The following is a 19539-nucleotide window of genomic DNA, read 5'->3' as shown; positions in this document are numbered from 1 at the left end:
CTCTGTGGATCCTGTCTGGGCAGAGAAGCTAAGCAGGGTTAGCCCTGGATCAATCTTGGATGGGCCCTCCGGAGCTGGAGGCTTGGCTGAGAAGTGCCCCAAACACCTTGGGAGGAGGTAGCAAGGGCAACCCGCTTCTCACGTGCGTCCACCTGAGGATCTCTTCTGCCGTGGCTGAGCCTGAGGCAGCCGCCTACCCATGCCAAGGGGCAGCCTTCCGTGGAAAGAAAGACCGAGGCACAGCAAGAGTGGCTGCTGGCATCATCTCCAGGGTTCTGCGCAAGTAGATGCCAGGGAGGCTGCGCATGGCCTGGGGGTGGCCAGAGAGTCTCTGCTTCCCCCTGGTGGAGGCCGAGGCAGCTGGACATCCAGGGACTGAGGCAGCCTCTTAGACTGAGGCTCCTCTCAGAGAAGCCCACCGGGGCGGTGGGGGGGGGGGGCAGGAGACAAGAGAGAGACACACACTTGGGGAAACGTTTACAAAAGGGGTCTTTGCTGGCCGGGCAAGGATTCACATCTTTGCCCCCTTCTCTGGGGACAGGGCCGAGGGCTCCTCCAGGTGCCCAGTTCCGGCAATGCAGGACCAAGGTTTACCCTCGAAGGGTACCTTGCTCTGTGCTCACCCTTCCTTAGGCGGGCCCCTGAAAAAGCCCCCCTCCCCAGATTCCTGGTGATCTCCCCCCCTGCTTAGCTTCGCAGAAATGCTGGAGAGATGCAGAAGCTTTAGTGGGATTAATCGTACGATTTAAGTCTTGGAGGACCGCCTGGAGAACGAAAGGCGGGGTACTGCATGTGCTTACAACTCTGATTCTGCTTGGTTTTCGCGGGGCGGGGGGGCTTCGGACATCATCGGTTTCCACTAAGTTTGGGCCCAACTGCAAGGAAGCTCTGCTGAACTTCTAAACGGCCAGCCGGGACTCCATGAATCCAGGCCACCCCCTTTGTGTCCCACTTAGCTTCTGCGCGGCTCCAGTTCTGAGCCGGGATGGGTGTCGCTAGCTGTCCAGTGTCTGCAGAGGAGGCCATGCCCAGCTCTGCAGGGTGTGGGGAGGAGCCCTGCACCCCTAAATGGTCCCTGGGCCACCCCAGATCTTGCACTCCAACTGCTGGGGAGAGATGGGTGGGAAGTTCTTCCTTCAGGCTGTTTTCTCAGGATATAGTTTGCATGTTCCAAACAGTTGGCTTTCTTGCCAAAAAAAATTTTTTTTTGTTATTTCTCTCCACTGAGCTTTCTCGTCAAAGCTTCCTGAAGGCGCCAGCTGATGCCGGCCCCTTCCTGCCTCCCTGTCCCCCCTCCTCTCCGATTGCATGTTCGCACTTCGTCTTTTCTCACTCAGCCACCCAACATCGCCTGGGAAGAAGAGGCTGATCCTGAAGGGCTGGGATGTCCCACTCTGCAATCCTCAGGAGCTGGGACCGGATTTGGCCTTTTACAGATCGAGAGGCGTTTCCGGGCGAGAAGCAGTGAGGACGGGCAGAGCATCCCCCCGCGGGCACCCCTGGTGTGAAGACTCTCTCGGCTGACCCACCAGAAGCTCAGGGAGGTAAGTTCTTGGGGTGAACGCGGAGACCACACTTGGCTTGCCCCTGGCTTAAGCAAGGGCAGGGAGTCCAGGCGCAAGCTCAGCTGCCCAGCTAGACCAGGGTGCAGGTCCCTCCTCTTGGCCAGTTGGGAGGGGGGCATTTGGCTAGAATGCCCTTGCCTTGGCCACACCCGGGGGCTTTTTCTCCCTGGGGAAGACGGCACTAGGAACCTCTCGCACAATAAGCAGGATGCCGTCCCTTTCCTCCTCCAATGTCACGTCCTTCTGGTTGCCTTTCTCCAAAGTTGTAGGAGCCCTTTTAATTTGGAAATGGCCCACTCCAAGCCCTCCTTGGGCCCAAACCCGCTTGGGGTCTCTGCTCTAGTTGGAGAAGAGCCTCGGAGCAGCAGGACCGTCTCTGAAAGAGCTGCTGTGCTTGAAGCCAGAGCGGATGACAATGTTGTTTAACATGTACCCGCGGAAGGGCCTTCGCGTGTCCAAAACGGGCGGACAGAGCAGGATCGTACCACACTGATGAAAGCTTAAAGAATGCTTTGGCACCTCCGGAGCTGTGCACTGAGGCCTGCAATTCCATTTTTCTAAGTGCACCCTGGGAATTCTCTAAGATTTTGCCTCCTACCCTTGGTCCTAGCAAATAGGTTTAGTCCCGGGCTGTGCTGGGTGGCGTCCAGGACGCCTTAACGTTGGGAGCCTGCCTACGTTTCTCCCCAGTGTTCATTACGCATACATTGCAAATACAACGGTTTCCTAGATAAAGCTTTGCATTTGCGGTGAAGGGTTAGTTTGACGTGCCTTCTAAAAATGCCATGTTCACTCAAGAAAAGTAACCAGAGGGGATTATCTCTGCGCGGCAGGTCTCCTTGAAAACCACAGGCTTTAACTTGCCATGGGAAAGCTCTGCAAAGTCCCTCTGGAGATAAAACAGAAATCAGCCTTGAGAGGAGGACCCACTTCCCCTGTGGATCTGCTCACTTTGGGGGCTGCAAAGAGCAGGAGGGGAGAAGGCCTCAAGCGTGGTTCAGCCACCGTGGCCGATCTCAAGAACCTAAGCAAGGTTAAACTGAGTTAGTCTTTGGTGGCGCCCTAGGTTAGACTGGGAAGTAGAAAAACCACGTGGCTGCAAGAGGGGCCTCGGGCAAAGGTCTGGGCTCCTTCGTGACCCCGTTTCTCTGCTGGGCCTCCTCCCCATTGCAAGCACGATGTGGGGAGCGGAGCCCAGAGTGACCCTTGGATAGCAGAGGTCTGACATGGCTTTCAAGCCTTGCCCTCCCACTTCGGCTGACACTGTTCCTTGCTCATTTCCGATAAACAGGAAGCAGGATGGGAGTCTGATGAGTCTTGTGGGGTGTAAACAGCAGCCCCCTATCTGGGGGAAGGAAAGACAGGAGGCCCGGAGGAACCAGGCAGTGAGGACGAATCTCACCCTCCTGCCTTCAGAAGATGGGCTGGCACTGCTTTGTTTTTAGGGGAAGGGGCATTTTTTAAGTTGGTGGCACAACCTTTTTTGGCTACCGTTCTGGGATAGGAACTTGTCTGGTGATCATCTGGCGGTGCCGATCCAGGCTACAATGAGGCACGTGAGATGCCATGCCCGCCCGCCGCCCGCCTCTTTCAGCCACACCTGCCCTGCGTGCGCTTGGCAAACACCCTTTTCCTGCAGATTTGTTGCCTGTTTCCTGACAACCCTCTTCTGCTCTGGCCTGAATGCCGCAGCGTTTTCCTGTGATGAGGTCATGGGGACAGGCCCAGGCCCTGAGGCAGTTGCAGACAGGACGAGAAGGCACAGTGATTTCCAAACATCCACCTCCTAAGCCTTAGAAAATGTCATCCTAAGTGCTCTCCTTGAACCCAAGCTGGTTTTCCCCCTTCCGAGGGGCTGAGCAGACCTCTGTCTGCCTCCTTTAAGCAAGCAGCTCCCTGGCGACTGAATCCCATCTCTGCCATGGCTGAGTTTCCAGACACGCTAAATGTGAGTGGGCTGCTGGGTGCCCTCCCTTCAGCTGGCAGCGCAGGGCCGTTCCCACTGTTTGTGGGTCCGTTGTGTCTTGTTTTTGAAGCATCTGAGACTCTGGAAAGATCAAGGCCTGTAACCACCCCCACCCCCCAACAAACAGCCTGGGCTTCAGGCAGGGGCACCTTTCAAGTTTGCTGCCCATCCATTACGGGGCAGAGGAGGAGGGAAGCCCACTCGTTACCAGGGCAGCCCCCAAGATATCCTGCTGTCTTCCAAGAAATCTCTCTTGTAATCAGGTCAAGTTCTGGCAATGGATGACGGGGCGTGCGAGAGCCTCTTGGCCCTTGGCTTACTTGCTTCCCACGCAGTGATGCTCTGGGGCTTCAGCTTTAATTCAGACCAGCTTTTCTCCTGCCTCTCCTTGTTCCTACTTTTCCCCCACTCCCACAGCCCCCCACCGGCTCTGCGGTGGCTCAGCAAAGGCCTTGCCATCAAGCCTTCCAGCTGCAGCATCAATGCTGACCCTCCCGTGCTTCTGGGGGGCAGTGGCTGGTTCCCCCTCTCTCCCTTCTGAAATCCCAATAATCAACGTTCCACCCACCCAGATCATCTTTCCCTGAAGAAGGTGGAACTGAGTGGGCAACCTTGTGGGGCATCACGTACCCCGTTTCTTCTTTCTGTAGTTTATCCTGCCTGCGGAAATGGTAACACGGTGCAGTGGCGGTTGCAGAAAGGGTGTGGACCACCAGGTGCTGCTTCATCTGAAGGTCTCTGTGTGACTACACACAGATTGCAGGTGGCAGAACCTTACTGTACGCCTCCTGTCCTAGCATTAGTAGTAGCAAGACTTTACTTTCCTTGGCACCAGTACAGTCTTCTTGCAGAATGCGTTTAGCCTCCCAGTTTAGCCTGCAGCCCTAAGATCTCCTGGTGGTTCCCCACCCAGTGCAAGCGAAGTCCCATCCTGCTTTGTGTGTCACAGCCAGCCAGGAGGATCCAGGGGCTGCCTCCTTCTTGAGGTTAGGTGTGATGGATGCCCTCCTTTCTGCCTGCCCCAAACCAGCTGGGGTGCTGCAGGGACATCCCCGGCTTGCAAAGGAGGAATCAGCTCGGTTTCCCACAGTCTCCATCTGGGAAGCATCAGGATCATTTCCGGTTCCCAGTCAGGCAGAGGAGCAGCCAAGGCAGGGGAGGGATGTGAACCCAGTGCTTCATCAAATTGCACCAGAGGGCCGCCTTTTGGGCTGAGGCCATCCAGCTGAGCCCCTTCCAGACAGGGTATCTCTAAAGGCTCCAGTGGGGCTGGCAAGAGGGGAAGGGGAACTCCCAGGGCCAGTCAGCCTTGGGGCCCGAGCTGCTTTGGTGGCGGGGCTGGGTCCTAGCAACTTGGAGGAGAGGGCCGGTGGAGAGCGAGCAGTGGGCCTTGGCTGAGCGAGAAAGCCATGTTTGCACAGCTCTGGCTATGAAAGTGACGCCTTGCTAGAAAAGAGAATTTGGACCCCTTCCTGAGGTCTGGTTGAAAGACTTCAGAGGGGCTAAATCTGGGGAGGGGGCAGCCCCAGGATGCCTTCCGAAGGGCTGTTGCATCCAGCTCTGCTCACAAAGACACGCGTGGGCTGCGCACACAGCCGCAGGCCTCCCCGGGAGTTGGACAAGCCTCTGAAAGGCCCAGCCTGCGTTCCGTTCCTATCCAAGCAGCTGGGCGAGCCTTGCCCCCGGGACACGCTCCTGCTTGCAGCTTTGCAGACTCACGAGCAATTGGGGGGGGGCAGGATGCCTCTCCTTCTCCTCCTCTTCATGTTCCATGTTCCATGGGTGGTCCCTGGGTGAGAGGGAAGGTGGGGCAAAGAAGATGCCCCCCTTTGCTTCCCTTGGCAAAGGAGGAGCATCTCTGGACAGTTGGTGGGTCCCCAAGGATGGTACGATTTTCCAACCAGCTTGGAGGGACGTTTCCTGGGTCCCCGGTGCCACCGGGTCCCACAGCCCCTGCCTCTGCACAGCCGTGTTCCAGTTATGGCTCGCGTCAGGGTGCATTTCTGCCAAACCTCCCGGCTCCTGGGCAGGGATGGGTGCTCAGATGTTCGGGTGCAAACATTGGGAGGAATGTAGAAGAGGGGGGTACAGATCCTCCTCTCCCAAGCCCATGTTTCCCCGCTTTTGGTGTGCCTGGGAGACCCAGCCCACATCAGTAGGAGGGACCTGGGAACAGCCATAGAGGGGCTGCAAATCTTTGCTGACTCAGCAAAGGGGACTAAGGGAATTGGCCGGAGTGGATGGTGCCGCTGCTCTACTGCCAAAAGGAGGGCGGGGGGGGGGATGGCGGAGCACATCAAGAGAGGGGAGGAGGCTTAACTCCTTCCCTGCCAGCTGTGGGAGCTGCTGCTTTGTAACGGGAGTTTTTTTGGCGCCATCAAAGTGACCTCAACTCCCGTATGGAGAACTGCCCGCTGTCTTAAGCCATGAGAAACTGACCGGGGCCAGCGGTCATGCCTGGTCTTAGGAAAAGATGGCCACAGTTGCAGAAACTTTGTTGCAGACTATGTTTGCGTAATGGAAGCCCAATTTGCAGAAGGGGGTTGGGCCTTCTGGCCTAAAATCGCAGTGGCTCCCTTCTGATCCCGCAATGATCTTCCCAACCTACTTTCCTAGTTTCTGTTTCAAACCCAAATCTCCTCCGTATGTGTAAGCTGGGCTCTTGGAACTGAAGGAACAGAAAAAAGAAGGAAAGTCTGTTTTTCTGTTGATGCTGGCTGCCGCAGCTTAGGAGCTCCGCAGCGCCCTGAGGAAGGATTTCATCCAGGCCACTTGGGCATTTCCAGGCCTTGAGGGAACCACGTCCCTGTCCTTCTGTGCTCATCCATGCTTTGCAGGCCACACGTGGTTGTCTGATAGCTCAGTTTCAACATCAATCCTCTTTCTGTGCTATGGTGATTTCCCAAGAGGACACGCTGACCTCGGAGACAGCCTGGGGAGACAGCTGAAAGGACAGGACCGTTCGGGGTCTCTGTGTTTGTCCTCCCCGGATGCCAGCCTTCTTTCAGCCCCACCGAGAAAGCCCCTGGCTCTGCGCATTTCCTGTTTTCACACAGGCGTTCCTGTGTTTATGTCCATCACGCTGGAAAGATGCCACAAGGGAGGCAGGCGAAGTCAGGCAGTGTTAATCAGTTCTGCAAACGCATTGATTTAGAGCGCTCCTTTTTCCTGAAAGCAAACAGGCCATTTCCAAAGCTACATCTGGAGAACTCCAGGGGCAGGCTTCACCCAGCCCCACTTTCTTTGAATGCATCCAGGTCCGCTGGCCAGATGTTGGTTATAAGACAGTCCAGAGCAGCCGTGCCCATCCTCTCTGTAACTGCCACCCCCAGTGGCCTTTCTTTCCGCCCTTTCAGCATTAGACGCTGCCGGCAGATTCACCAAGCCACAGGCCCCTCCTGGCAAGGGAAGGGAGACCCCCCTTTCACCCTCAGCACCTTTGCAGTCACCATAAATCCCTCCTCCTTGTTCTCTCCTCCTAGGATGATTCCTCACCGTTACTCCTTCCTGGTGCTGTGGCTGCAGCTGGACCGGGCCCTGTCACTTAGCCCAAATGACCCCAATGTCTGCAGCTACTGGGAAAGGTGAGGAGCCGGGAAAGAGCAGCAGTAGCAAGGCCAGGGGCTGGAAGGGGAAGGGGAGTGGACTCAGTCCCCCCCACTCAATTTTTTAGGAAGAGGCCATTTTTCCCCACCCAGATGTTGGGAAGCACTTCTTTTCCCATTTCCCCCTCATCCTGGGCACGTCAGCCCCCTGCCTTTTAGAGTGGTGGGCGAGCCGTGGCCGAGAGCCCACCCTGTTCAAGATGTGCGTTGGTCCCCCCAGTTTCACAACCGTGTCCAAGGAGTCCTTCGTGCAGCCGTTCGTCCAGGAGTCCACGGAGCCTTGCAGAAGCCCGGCGTGGCTCTCGGCAAAGACCTGTCCTCAGCACAGGTGAGGGTGGCCTCTCGCCCTCAGAGACCCCACGTGGCGGCTGGGAGGCCTTGGCCGGGCTGCGGCACAGAGCGGTCTCTCCCAGAGGCGGTGCCCAGCAGCCTTTCCTCTCGGCCCTTCCAGAGTCCTGTACAAGGCTGCCTACCGGCAAGGGGTAAAAGTGGACTACCGGAGACGCCATCACTGCTGCCAGGGCTACTACGAGAGCAAGGACATCTGTGTCCGTAAGCCCCTCTCCACGCAGCGATGCCCCTCCTGCTGTGGAAGGGGAGACGGTCTGCGTGCCCAGCCGCATGAGGTGGCCGGCTGCAAAAGCAAAACAGGGCCCGGCCCGGAAAGGAAAGGGAGGGAGCCCCCCGGGGGAGGCAGCTCTGCTGGTCACAACACAGCACGGCAGGGACTGGCTGGTGATGCCGTTCCTTCTCCCCTCTCGGTTCCAGCTCGGTGTACCCAGGAGTGTGTGCATGGGCGGTGCGTGGCTCCAGACCAATGCCAGTGTGAGCAAGGATGGAGGGGCTCGGACTGCTCCAGTGGTGAGTCACCCCCTTGAGCCAGCCCTCGGGGCCCACAGCTGGAGAGGCCCCTGGCTAGAAAGGAAAGACCTTGGGTGGGGCTCGGCACCAGCCTCAGAGTGAGTCCCCGAGCAGCCTGTGGGCAGGCACAGGGCCAGGCCTTCCCCTTGTCTAGACAGGCTCCTTCAGGGCACTTGGCTGAGGTAGCATCAGGGGCGTGGAGGCCAGGAACCTGTCCTGCCTTCTGGAGAGGGCAGCCAATGCTCCTGGAAGCAGGTTGGCTCAAGGCCCCGAGGTGTCTGCAGGACTGCACCGTCTCTCCCTCTTTCCTCCAGAGTGCAGCAACCAGTCCTGGGGGCCCAACTGTCAGAACCCCTGCCCGTGCTTGAACGGAGGCAGCTGCGACCCCCTGAGCGGGGCCTGCGCTTGCCCCCCTGGCTACCGAGGCCTGCAGTGCCAAGAGCCCTGTGCCACAGGAACCTACGGCCAAGCGTGCCAGCTGGACTGCCACTGCAGGAATGGCACGGGCTGCAACCACGTGACCGGCGCCTGCCTCTGCTCTCTGGGCTACGCTGGGCCACAGTGAGTGGCAGGGGAGATAGGGTGGAAGCGCTGGGCTGGGGCATTCGGGGGGGCAGGAACGAGGGGCTGCGCGGCACCGGCAGACAGGGCGGCTCGAGAGCAACGCCACTCTGAGGCGCAGGGCAAGCATCCACCTGCCAGCCCGTTAGGGGAGCAGAGCTGAAATAGCTCGATCTGGGCTGGACTAGAGGGTCTAATGTACGTTAGGAGATCCCCTCTGGCACGATCGTAAGATCTGCACCGGCTGGGTGGGTGAAACCTGGGAGGGCCTGGGGGAGCTCTGCTGTTCTGGCTGTCCCTGACGGACAGTGCAGCAGGCTTGGGGGCAGAATTATTCTACGGATTGCACAAAGGTGAGAAGTTCATTTCCTACAGAAGCAGGGTCATTACAGGCAGTCCTTGACTTATGACCATTTGTTTAGCGACCGTTCAAAGTTGCGATGGCACTGAAAAAACTGACTTACAACCAGTCCTCACACTTCCAACCATTGTAGCATCCCTGCGGTTACGCAATCAGAATTCAGGCACTTGGCAACCAGCATGGATTTACGATGGTTGCAGTGTCCTGCGTCCACAGGATTGCTGTTTGCGACTTTCCCAGCCGGCTTCCAACAAGCAAAGTCAACGGGGAACCGTGTGGTTCACTTAACGACTGCACGATTCACTTACTGACTGCAGTGATTTGCTTAACGACTGCCGCAAAAATGTCATGAGATCGGGTGTGGTCACGTGGTACTTTGCTTAATGACTGTACCACTTAACGATGAATTTTCTGATGAACCCTAACCCTATTGTGGTCGCAGGTCAGGGGCTCCTTGTACTGCCTTGGTGCAGGCGGTGGCCTTGAGGCTGACCTGCAGAGCTCGCCACCCTCCCCTCTCTTCCAGCTGCGAGGTCTCCTGCTCCAAGAGCACCCAGGGATTCCAATGCCCAGACTACTGCCCCTGCCAGAACGGGGGTGTTTGCCACCCCCCCACATCCAGCAAATGTGCCTGCCCACCTGGATGGATGGTAGGTGGGGGGGGCAGGGAGGTGGACCCCCAGCCTCCAACCTGCGAGCCAGAAGCGTTCCCCAGCCCCTTGCAGGGGGGCTGAAAAACGCTGATTCTTTGCGATCGGTTCCACCTTCCGATTTATGGGAACCGGAGCACGGAATGGAGGAAGGGCCGTTTGACAACAGAGTGCGATGTGACAAGAGGGCCCTCGTTGTTGGCTGAAGTCTCTCCCCGGGCGGTTTCGCCCCCTCTTCCCCCGCAGGGCGACATCTGCTCCACCCGGTGCCCCAGTGGGCGCTTTGGCTCCAGCTGCCAGGAAGAGTGCCAGTGCCACAACGGAGGCCAGTGTGACCCTGATTCGGGCCAGTGTCGGTGTGCCCTGGGCTACATGGGAGAGGAGTGAGTAACCCCTCTGCAGACGGGAGGGTCCGCGCTGGGCCTTGTTGGTCCTCCTGACGGTCTTCGCTGACCACCAGCCTGCTGAGGGTGGCCGAAGTCTCGCTTCCAAATCTCAGGAAGGAATTGCCCCAGTTCTGCTCTGGCTAGACCCCCATTCAAGTCCTGCGTCTGGCCTTTGGGACAGGTTCAGACAAGCTGGAGTAGGTCCAGAAAAGGGCAACAAGGTTCATCAGGACCTAGAAGCTAGACACAGGAGGACACGGGGACATCTGGCTTCGAGGACAGGAGGAGGAGGAGAGAGCTAGGACGGCCTTCTCCCCATACCCGTGTGCTTGTCCCACGACAGGGCCAATGCTTGTTCTCTCTTGTGCAGAATAAACAATTTCGGTCACAGAAAGGCACGTTCCAGCCGAGAACTTCCTAACAATAGTAGCAACTTGAGAAGGAAACCATTTTCCACAGAGACGGAAGGCTCTCCTTGGTTGAGCGTGGTCAAGCAGAAACTAGCCAGGCATCTGTTTCGGATATCCACTCCTCCGATGGGAGGATCCTAGGGCCTCCCAACAACTGACCTCCTGTCTTTAGCCGCCACGGCGACCCGATGCCTGGTGGGATCCCCCGTGGCCACCGACGGAGGTCTCTGCCCAGCTGCCGTGGCCATTGACTGGACCCTCTTCCACGGGATGTCGTGTCTGCCAAGGCCAGTCGCCCTGTCTCTGCTAAAAGTAGCAGCAGCCATTTGCAGACCCGGTCAGCGTTAATGGAGGAAACACATTACAAATTAGGTTGGCTCTGATTAGCAGGAGGGGCGAGTGTTTCCCGCCCAACTGCAGGAGGAAGGAAACGCTGCCACGGTCCAGCTTTTTAAAAGGAGTTGCAAACAATAGAGAAGGCAGAGTGAGATGCTCCTGGGGAAGGATTGGAAGGTTGCCCCCTCCAAGTCCGAGGAGGAGGCGGGGGAGCCGGGGAGGAGCGCACAGGTGGGGCCACTTGTTGCTGTCTTAAGCGCTGCTGTGGGGGCCTTGGCAATCATGCCAAGCCAGCCCCATCTCGGACTGAATTCCCTCCAGATAAGGGGGTGGGCCTGTCCCTTTTGGACACGCTGGGGAAGCGTTTGCGTTGACAGAAGTTGCCCCCCCCGGCCCCCAGTTTAAAGGATTGTGTTGGCCATAGCCGGCCAGCAACTAGGGTCTGTGTCACCCAGGGCAAACATGGATTCCACGCCCATTTTGGTACACCCCCAGCGCAGCACCTGGGGTACATGGCCTGCTTGCCCCCCCACTTGCAGCTCTGGGCCGTGGCAGATCCACGTTCTGGGATTGTCGTTCTAAGCCATGTGTTGCAGTTGGCCGGTTGGCAGATGTCGCACGTGTTCTCCGTCCTCCTGGCCCCCTCACCGTCCTGCCCCATCTCCCTCCCTCCGCCAGATGCCGTGAGAAGTGCCCCATTGGCAAATATGGGCAAGACTGTGCCGAGATCTGTGACTGCGCCAATGGGGGCCACTGCTTCCACATCAGCGGGGCCTGCCTGTGCGAGGCCGGGTTCTACGGGAGCCGCTGCGAGGAGCGCAAGTGCCTTCCCGGGCTGTACGGCCTCAGCTGCCGCCTTCCTTGTCTCTGCGACCCTCGGCACACGCAGAGGTCGGTCCAGAGGCCTTTGTTTTCTTATGGCGCCTGCCTGGCCTGCCGCCTTTCCCCCTCCATGTTGGTGGGAGCGCTTGGGGGGCTCTCCAAGGCTGGAGAGGGAGCTCTGGCCCAGAGGGCAAAGGAGGGGATGGCCAGGGAGGTGGACAGCCCTGCTGCGCAGACCCACTCCAGGGCCAGCCCGCGGCTCCCAGGGGTTGACTGAGCGCTGGCCAAAGAGGTCTCCAGGGTGAAGGCACAGTTAGAGAGAACAGCCTCCTTGGTCTCTCAGGACAAGCCCGCTGGATGGGCACCGTCTCTCTGCTTGCCTCCACAGCTGCCACCCCGTCTCCGGAGAATGCTCCTGCAAGGCCGGGTGGGCCGGCCTGCACTGCAACGAGATGTGTCCCCATGGATATCACGGCATCCGATGCCAGGATCCCTGCTTGTGCCTGAACAGGGGCACTTGCGATGCCGAGACGGGGCACTGTGGCTGCCCCCCTGGCTATACAGTGAGCACCTCTTGGGGGCTGGAGGGGGGCATTTTCCAGAGCCCAGCTGGATCTCCTGACTGCTGTTCTCTTGGGCAGGACAAGCACTGTGCCAGCCCCTGCCCAGATGGCACTTACGGGGTGAACTGCTCTCAGGAGTGCAGCTGCCAAAATGCCTTGGGCTGTTCTCCAGTAGATGGGGACTGCTTCTGCAAGGAAGGTAGGACCCCATCCTGGGGATGGGTGAAATGGGAAGGAGAGGCAGAGGCAGGGATCCACTGAGTGGGTGGCATGAGAGTTACCCTGGTTTGTGGGTTTGGGCTATTTTTAAGAGAGAAGGGGTGGTGCAAAGAATCCAGACCTTGAGCCAGGCATGGCACACAAGGCCTCCTGCAAATCTCCCTCCTTCTGTCTCCTCTCCTCCCCGGCCAGGATGGCAGGGAGCAGACTGTTCTGCCCCCTGCCCTGAGGGCACCTGGGGTGCCGGTTGCAACCAAACCTGCCACTGTGCCAACGGAGCGACCTGCAGCCCCATCGATGGAGGATGCACCTGCACCGCTGGGTGGCAAGGCAGCCAGTGCACGCAGCCATGCCCGGTAAGAGGCCTGGGCAGAGAGCTCAGATGCCAGCCTGCCAGGGTCTTGACGTTACTCTCCCTCAATGGACCTGCCCTGGGGTCACTCCCGAGGCTGCCGCAGAGGGCAGCATTCCTGGGGAAGAAGTCCTTGGGGGTGGCCCTGATCAGGTCTTAGGTGGGCAAGCCCCCAAGCAGAAATCAGGGGGCTGCTTTGCCAGCCTTTGCCCTTCTTTCTTCCTTTCTTTCGCCCTTCTTCCTGCACAGAGCGGGCTCTATGGCTTGGGCTGCAGCAGGAAGTGTGCCTGTGAAAACGCCGCTGGCTGTGACCCCGTCACCGGACAATGCCGCTGCCTCCCTGGATGGAAAGGTAGGGAGGTGGCTGGGTGGTTTGTCAGCCAGCTGAAGGAGGGGGCGGGCCTGGTGGGGGCATCGACCTCATTTGCTGGAGGACGGTCAGGTGGCACCGGGTCAGGCCAGTTCAGACCCTTCTGACTTTGGCCAAGTCACGTCTCTTCTGAGTCCCCACCCAGCAGAGCCTTCGTGCCACCTGCTGGTTGGGCAGCTATGTCTATTTGGCTCCTGCTCCGTGGGGCACGGAGGGAGCTGCCCTGTGACCTCTCTCCTTCTCCCCAGGACCCCGTTGCAGCCAGCCCTGTGCAGAGGGCCTCTGGGGGGAGCAGTGCCACCAGCTGTGCTCATGCAAGAATGGCGCCAGCTGTTCCCCCAAGGATGGGATCTGTGAGTGCACCCCTGGCTTCCGGGGGCCCCACTGCCAGCGGTGTGAGTAAACCAGCCTTCCTTCCTCTGCGGGGCAGCTCAAAGAATCATCCTTGTCCTCTGGACACCTTGGGCAGCAGCCCGTGAGCTCTGGGTAGCACTCTCCCCCGTTTCCACCGCTGGAGGGCGGGGGGCAGGCAAGGAGAGAGAAAGCAGCTCAGCAGCCCACTTGCAAACTGCATCTCTTGGCCCAAACCTCTCAAGTGCCAGTCTTGGCTATTAACGGCAAGAAATGTTGAGTTGGTCTCTCCCTTCCCGGTCACTGGATTGATCTCACCCCTCTTCCCCTCCTCACCACCCCCTGCCCTAAATGCAGCCTGCCAACCCGGCCATTATGGCAAGAAGTGCTCTGTGCCCTGCAAGTGTGCCAATCACTCCATCTGCCACCCCGTGGACGGCTCCTGTGATTGTCCTCCCGGGTGGATGGGCAGCGATTGCTCTAGACGTGAGTAAGCTGGCTGCAAAACCAAGGGGCGACTCAGGCCTTCTAGCTCAAGATATCCAGAATGCCCCTCTTCCACAGTGGTCGGGAAGGATCTTGGCCTGGGGGCTTTCTTCTGCTCAGTCCCATGGCCAGGACTGTGCCGTTCAAGCCTCCTCTGGTGGGCATCCCAAAATTGCTCACTCGAGATTCCTCATTTTCGGGGTTGGTGCAGTCCATGAGTCAATGCCACACACTAAACCACCTGGTCTCTTTGCAGGCTGCTCTCCCGGGTTCTTTGGGAGCAACTGTACCGCCCAGTGCCAATGCCGGAACGAGGCCTTCTGTGATCCAGGCACAGGGGGCTGCCTGTGTCCCTCAGGTTATACCGGAGCGCATTGTGAGACCAGTAAGGGTGAAGCCATGTCCCGTCTTCTCCAGAATCCTCTTTGGGGCAGCAGGTTCTGAGGCACAGGAACAAGCAAAATAAAAACAATCCAGTACTGGGAGCTGAGTTCCTTTCCTTTCCTTTCCTTTCCTTTCCTTTCCTTTCCTTTCCTTTCCTTTCCTCTCTCCTTTCTCCTTTCCTTTCCCCTCCCTCCCTCCCTCCCTCCCTCCCTCTCTTGATTCCTTCCTTCCTTCCTTCCTTCTCTCCATCTCTTCCTGGAGGGGCAGATGCTTTGGGATGCTTCCTGGGACAGGGACACTCCATCATAACAGAAAATGAGAGATCGTACCAGGCGGGTACAATAGGATGTCCTTGCATGCAAAAGAAATTCTGGGGGCTTTGCCCATCCAGAGAGCACAGATGTGGGAGGGCGGTCTCTGGGCAGGACAGGCGGGCCCCTGGCTCCTCAGGAAGGCCGAATCGCGACAGAACGTGGGCCCCGAACGGAGAGGGCAACCAACCCTGCCGCTTGGTCCAGGAGCAGTCACCGCTGTGCCTAACTGCTGCGTTCCTGGCAAAAGTAAAGGGGTTTCGTGGTCCTGAGAGCAAGTCGGGGAGAGAGACCCCCATGCACCCCCAATTGTCAAGCAGTCATCAGGGAAGAGCCGAACACCCTTTCCTCGACTGCCCTCCCCACTCCTGGCCAGAAGCTGCAGAAGTCTCTCTCGTTCCTTGTGTGCGTCACAGGCAGCCCCGGCCACCCGCTCGCGACGGTCCCGGCCCCGCCAGCCGCCGCCTCCTCCCTGGGTGCCGTGATTGGCATCGTCATCCTGGCCGCCGTGCTGGCCGCCGTGCTGGTGCTTTTCTTCTGCTACCGGCAGCGGCAGAAGGAGGAGAACCAGCACGTTTCCGTGGCCTACACCACAGGGAGGACGGACAGTTCGGAGTACGTCGTCCCTGGTGAGCCTGTGGCCGGGGAGGCGGCAGGGTGCTCGGGGCCGAGCGAAGAGGGGAGGGGGACAGCACCCCGGTGTGGGGCGACCCCTGTGTGGCTGCTCTGCGCCCTCGGAGAACTTTTCTGACACGTGGGCGAAGCAGAGGACGCTTCAAGCGTGCTAATGTGAGCAAATGGCTCTTGTCTTTCCAGATGTGCCTCCCAATCACACCCACTATTATTCCAACCCCAGTTACCACACCCTCTCACCGTGTTCTCCAACCTTCCCCATCCCAAGCAGCTTGGAGCAGCCTGGCAAGGTACGGCTGCAACGCCCCATGGGGGGCAACAGCCACACCACCCTTTTGCCCTTTTCTCCCCTTGAAAACCCCCCAACCCTGGGCGATAAGGCTGCTAACAGGCTCTCTCCGTGGACACTTGGAGGTGGCCTGGGGGCAAGGCTTCAGACGGGGGCAGGGGTTGGCATCCCTACGAAAGTGGCACCTTTCCTATCCTGCAATCTGCACTTCCCCGGATTTCTTCCTAAGTACTCAAAGCCTCCAAGCGCTGAAGAAAGCTTTTTCCTTCGGGTGATGTTCCTCGGCTTATGACCTCATATCATGATTTTCCTGGGATTAATTACCCCTCTGTGGCACGTCATTCTTTTGCCCCACTCGACGGTCCTGCCTGATTCTGAGGCTTTGCCTCCCTTTGCCCGGCCTCCCCTCGCTGCCCTTCCTCCTCCAATGCTTACAAGCAATGAAGAGCCACGTTTTCTCCATTCACAGAGCCTGGAGCGGGACTGGTCAGGATTGCACGGGGCCGACTGCAACGCCACCTTGCCCGGCGACTGGAAGCACCACAGGGGGAGTCCAGCCCTCAGCTGCCCCGGGCACGGTGAGTGCCTGCAGACCCTCCTTGGAAGGGGTGCAGGTTTGAGCAGGGAGAGGAAAGTGCTGCCCCAGACAGTGTGTTGCCCCACTGACCGTTCAACCTCCTAATCATAACCCTTGGCCCTGGTTGCTGCTCTTCTACAGGCCAAGAATAGTGTGCCACGCTGCAGCCGTGCTCACGTGGGGTCTAGGAAACTCTTGTTTACACACACGAACACTTCCCTCAAAACAGATATTCCAGAGCTGCCTTCCATGATTTGAGAAAGTGGGAAAAGACCAAAAATGTGGTTGGGGCAGAGGATGTTTTGAGAACCTCGGCTCCTGTCATTTTTGCACATTCCTTCCCCCTTGTTCCAAGCCCCGTCACCAAAGCAAATTCCAGTTGACTGGACGGCCCCCTTTATTGCAGGGGGAGGCTACCTAGATCGGAGTTGCAGCTACACTGACAGCCTTGGAAAATACCGCTGCCAAGGTAACGAGCTGCGGGGGTGGACTTCCCCATGACTTGTTGGAGACCCTTCGCAGAGAGCGGCTGCTAGCTTGTCACGCACAGCCGCTGCTGGCAGCTGGAACGACGGCCCTCCTCGGTTCGCATCTCTAGGAGGACGCAAGGCTGCTTTGGGGGGCCAACCGTGTCCGCCAAGAGAAGCCACGACCCTCCTCCAGCACCGTCCCCTTATCCCCAACCGCACAGAAGTTGGGCTGAGCCTGCAGGACAACTAGCAGCACCAAGGCTCGGCTTGCAGGATGCCGCAAATGCCGCGCCTGACCGCCGGCCTCTTTCCTTCCTAGTGCACGCCAAGGAGACGCCCTGGGGTCATAGCGACAGCTCGCTCAGCAGCGAGAACCCCTACGCCACCATCAACGATTGTCCGAGCCCCGCTGGCAAGCCCTCAGAGGGCAGCTACATGGAGATGAAATCCCCCCGCAAGCAGAAGTCCTACGCGGAGATCGGTCTCTTCGAAGGCCCTTCCTGCAGCCTCGAGGCCGAGGGAGAGGAAGGTACTGGGGTCGGGGGATCAAGGCTCGCTTTCACTGTCCTGCGACTTCTGGCTCCGGCAGTGGCATCCACACCCAGCAGCTTAGCCTCCCGAGGGTTGGGTTTCATTTATTGCCCTTTTGGGCCTGGTGTTTTTGCAGAAATATAAACTCGTAACATTCCCCCGACACCGTAAGATTACAAGGCAAGATAAGCTAATTGCGATCAGGTTAGGAAAAAGATAATAAACTGCACGTCTTTTACAATGATCACTCAATTTTAAAGAAATCCTGGTGGATTAGATGGAGGACCCATGAAATCTGCATGCGATGGATGGTTTTGAAGGGAAAAAGGTTTTAAGGTGCAACCAGGAGGCTTTTTGGGGATGTCCCTAAGCAAAAGTTGGGTGTCCACAAGGGTTCTCTTGTACTTCGAGTCTGCAGTTTTCAAGGCTGATCTGCAGACACGAGAGCTTGAATTTGCCGTTATAAAAAGGTGCAAAAGTTGGCATGGCAGGATTCCTTTCTTTTTCAAAAAAAAAAAAAAAAATGGGGAGGGGGAGACTGTGGCAGCACAGCAGAACTGCAGACCTCCTTTCCCCCTCCTGCACCCCTCTGGGTCAGGATGACAGAGAAATTCCCCGACACCTATGATTTTTTTCTCAGTGCCGGGATACCCCAAATTGCTGTGTCTATTTCTGCGCACATGCCTGGCTTACAGGCTGCCTTGAGTCACGGTGGGATTTGTGGGGGCTTGGCCTGCTGTGTAAAACCCGCTCCGGGGCTTGGGAAACTCTGTCTTATGGATTCATGTGAATTGCAGATTAGAAGTAGTGGTGTGGGTTGAATCAATGAACCGTGGATACACGGAAGTCAAGCAGTGTCAGGTTGGGGGGAGCCCTGAAGAAGCCACGCAGAAGTGGAGGGAGGGGCGCTTCGTGGGCATCACTGCTCCTTTGCCCTCACCCTCTTTTCTCCTCTCGCCCGCCTTTAGCGAACGCTTTGGCTGAGGCAGAAGGCATATCGCAAGGGGCTCTGGCCATCCCCCCCAGCCACTACGATTCCCCCAAAAACAGCCACATCCCCAGCCACTATGATGTGCCCCCTGTCCGGCACTACCCACCGTCGCCTCCCCTCCGAAGACAAGCCCGGTGAGGCCGCCGCCTGCTCGCTGCCGCCTCTCCCAAGCGACCTCCGCAGGGAAGGACTCAGAGCCAGGATGACCAGCACATCTAACTTTGGCCCAGATTAGCAATGGACGGTGGGACAGCCTCCGCGGAGAGAAGAGACAGTGGACGTGACTTGGTGTTGGGGGGCTTCGTTCCAGCCCGGCTTCCCCCAGGCTTCCAAGAGAGGAGCCAGCAACCCTCGGCCTCGCCTCCGGACCTCCGTCCTTCCCCACCCTACCCCACCCATTGCAGAGAGGAAGCACTTCTTGTTCCAGAAAAAGCTGCAGGCAGCAGGGCTGGGCATCCCAGGAAGACGGTCCCCCAGTTCGAGATCCCCTCGAGGCCTGTGGATTCCTTCTGGCAAAGGACAATGGCTGGATTTGGGGCTGGTGAGTTAATTCACTTTGGGAACTTTTCCCCAAGGCCCGTGGGCCTCTCGGACATTTGCGTTCAGCAGCCAAGGAGGCCCGGAGGCGTGAGCTGGATCCCCCTCCTCCACCCTCCCATGGCACCATCGTGGCCTCCAAGCTCCCCTCGAGAGCCTTTGTGCCACGTGATAAAAGTTCTCAGCTTCTGGACTTTCTTCAGGGAGAGGGGCAACTCGGCCGGTGAAGCTTCAGACCGTTTGGACTAGATTGCTGGGGTGCTGTTTTGAAGCCTGGGTTAGGAAGGGGTGCCGGAAGAGGAAACAAAGCCATTTGCAGGAAAAGAGGAAGCCGCTTGACGCCAAGTTAGATTTCCAAAGGGGAGGGCTGCAGCCATGACTGGGTACTGAAACTGGAATTCAGCCCCAACTGGAAAGGCGCCGTCACTCTTGTCTAACGGGGACCCCCACCACTTCTCCAGTTCTCAATGGTTTTGCTCATTTCCAACTCCCCTTTTTGGCAAAAGAAAACCAGTTTGGGGGCAGAGTTGAGCCAGGAGGAGTCCCTGTCACTTTGCCGGCCGAAGAGAACATCCGGGAACTGGGCTTAGCAGAGTGGATGGAAGGGAGCGGTCAGGGAGGGAAGCTGCTGCTCTTCTGGGCCCCTCCGACAGCTTAATAAAACCATTTGGGTGTTTTTTACTTCTCTGCGTGGCTTCTGGAAGCAGCCCCCACCCCACCCCCAGCTGGAGCCGCCGTAGATCCTGGCAGCCTGGGAGAAAGAGAGCCCGGCCGGCTGCTGGTCCTGAGATAAAGTTGCACATGCCCCAGGCCGAGCAGGTTTCATGCCCAGATGCCAGTCAGGCTCTGCCCACCCAAAGAAGCGCCCCTGCTCCCATCTTTCACAAAATGAGTGATAAAACAGTTCCTCCTAAAAGTTTCCCTTGCTTTCGGGGAGTCCTTCGCCACTGGG

General features: G+C 58.2%; 1 protein-coding gene across 1 annotated transcript; it reads left to right on the top strand.

Moving 5' to 3' along the window:
• Window positions 1-1302: 1302 nt before the first annotated feature.
• PEAR1 (platelet endothelial aggregation receptor 1) lies at window positions 1303-19268 on the top strand. Its single transcript, XM_063316660.1, has 22 exons — window positions 1303-1544; window positions 7014-7115; window positions 7357-7464; window positions 7588-7688; window positions 7905-7997; window positions 8312-8558; window positions 9446-9569; window positions 9816-9952; window positions 11380-11592; window positions 11912-12086; window positions 12165-12285; window positions 12498-12661; window positions 12907-13009; window positions 13276-13422; window positions 13736-13864; window positions 14121-14249; window positions 14976-15188; window positions 15376-15482; window positions 15951-16059; window positions 16465-16527; window positions 16848-17057; window positions 18028-19268. The coding sequence occupies exons 2-22, from the start codon at window positions 7015-7017 to the stop codon at window positions 18186-18188; spliced, it is 2955 nt and encodes a 984-aa protein (XP_063172730.1). The 5' UTR covers window positions 1303-1544; window position 7014; the 3' UTR covers window positions 18189-19268.
• The last annotated feature ends 271 nt before the right edge of the window (window positions 19269-19539 follow it).

This window comes from Candoia aspera, chromosome 17 (genome assembly GCF_035149785.1).
Source record: "Candoia aspera isolate rCanAsp1 chromosome 17, rCanAsp1.hap2, whole genome shotgun sequence".
Taxonomy (NCBI): Eukaryota; Metazoa; Chordata; class Lepidosauria; order Squamata; family Boidae; genus Candoia; species Candoia aspera.
Note: the sequence above shows the minus strand (reverse complement) of the source record. Positions and strands in the feature narration are given on the sequence as shown.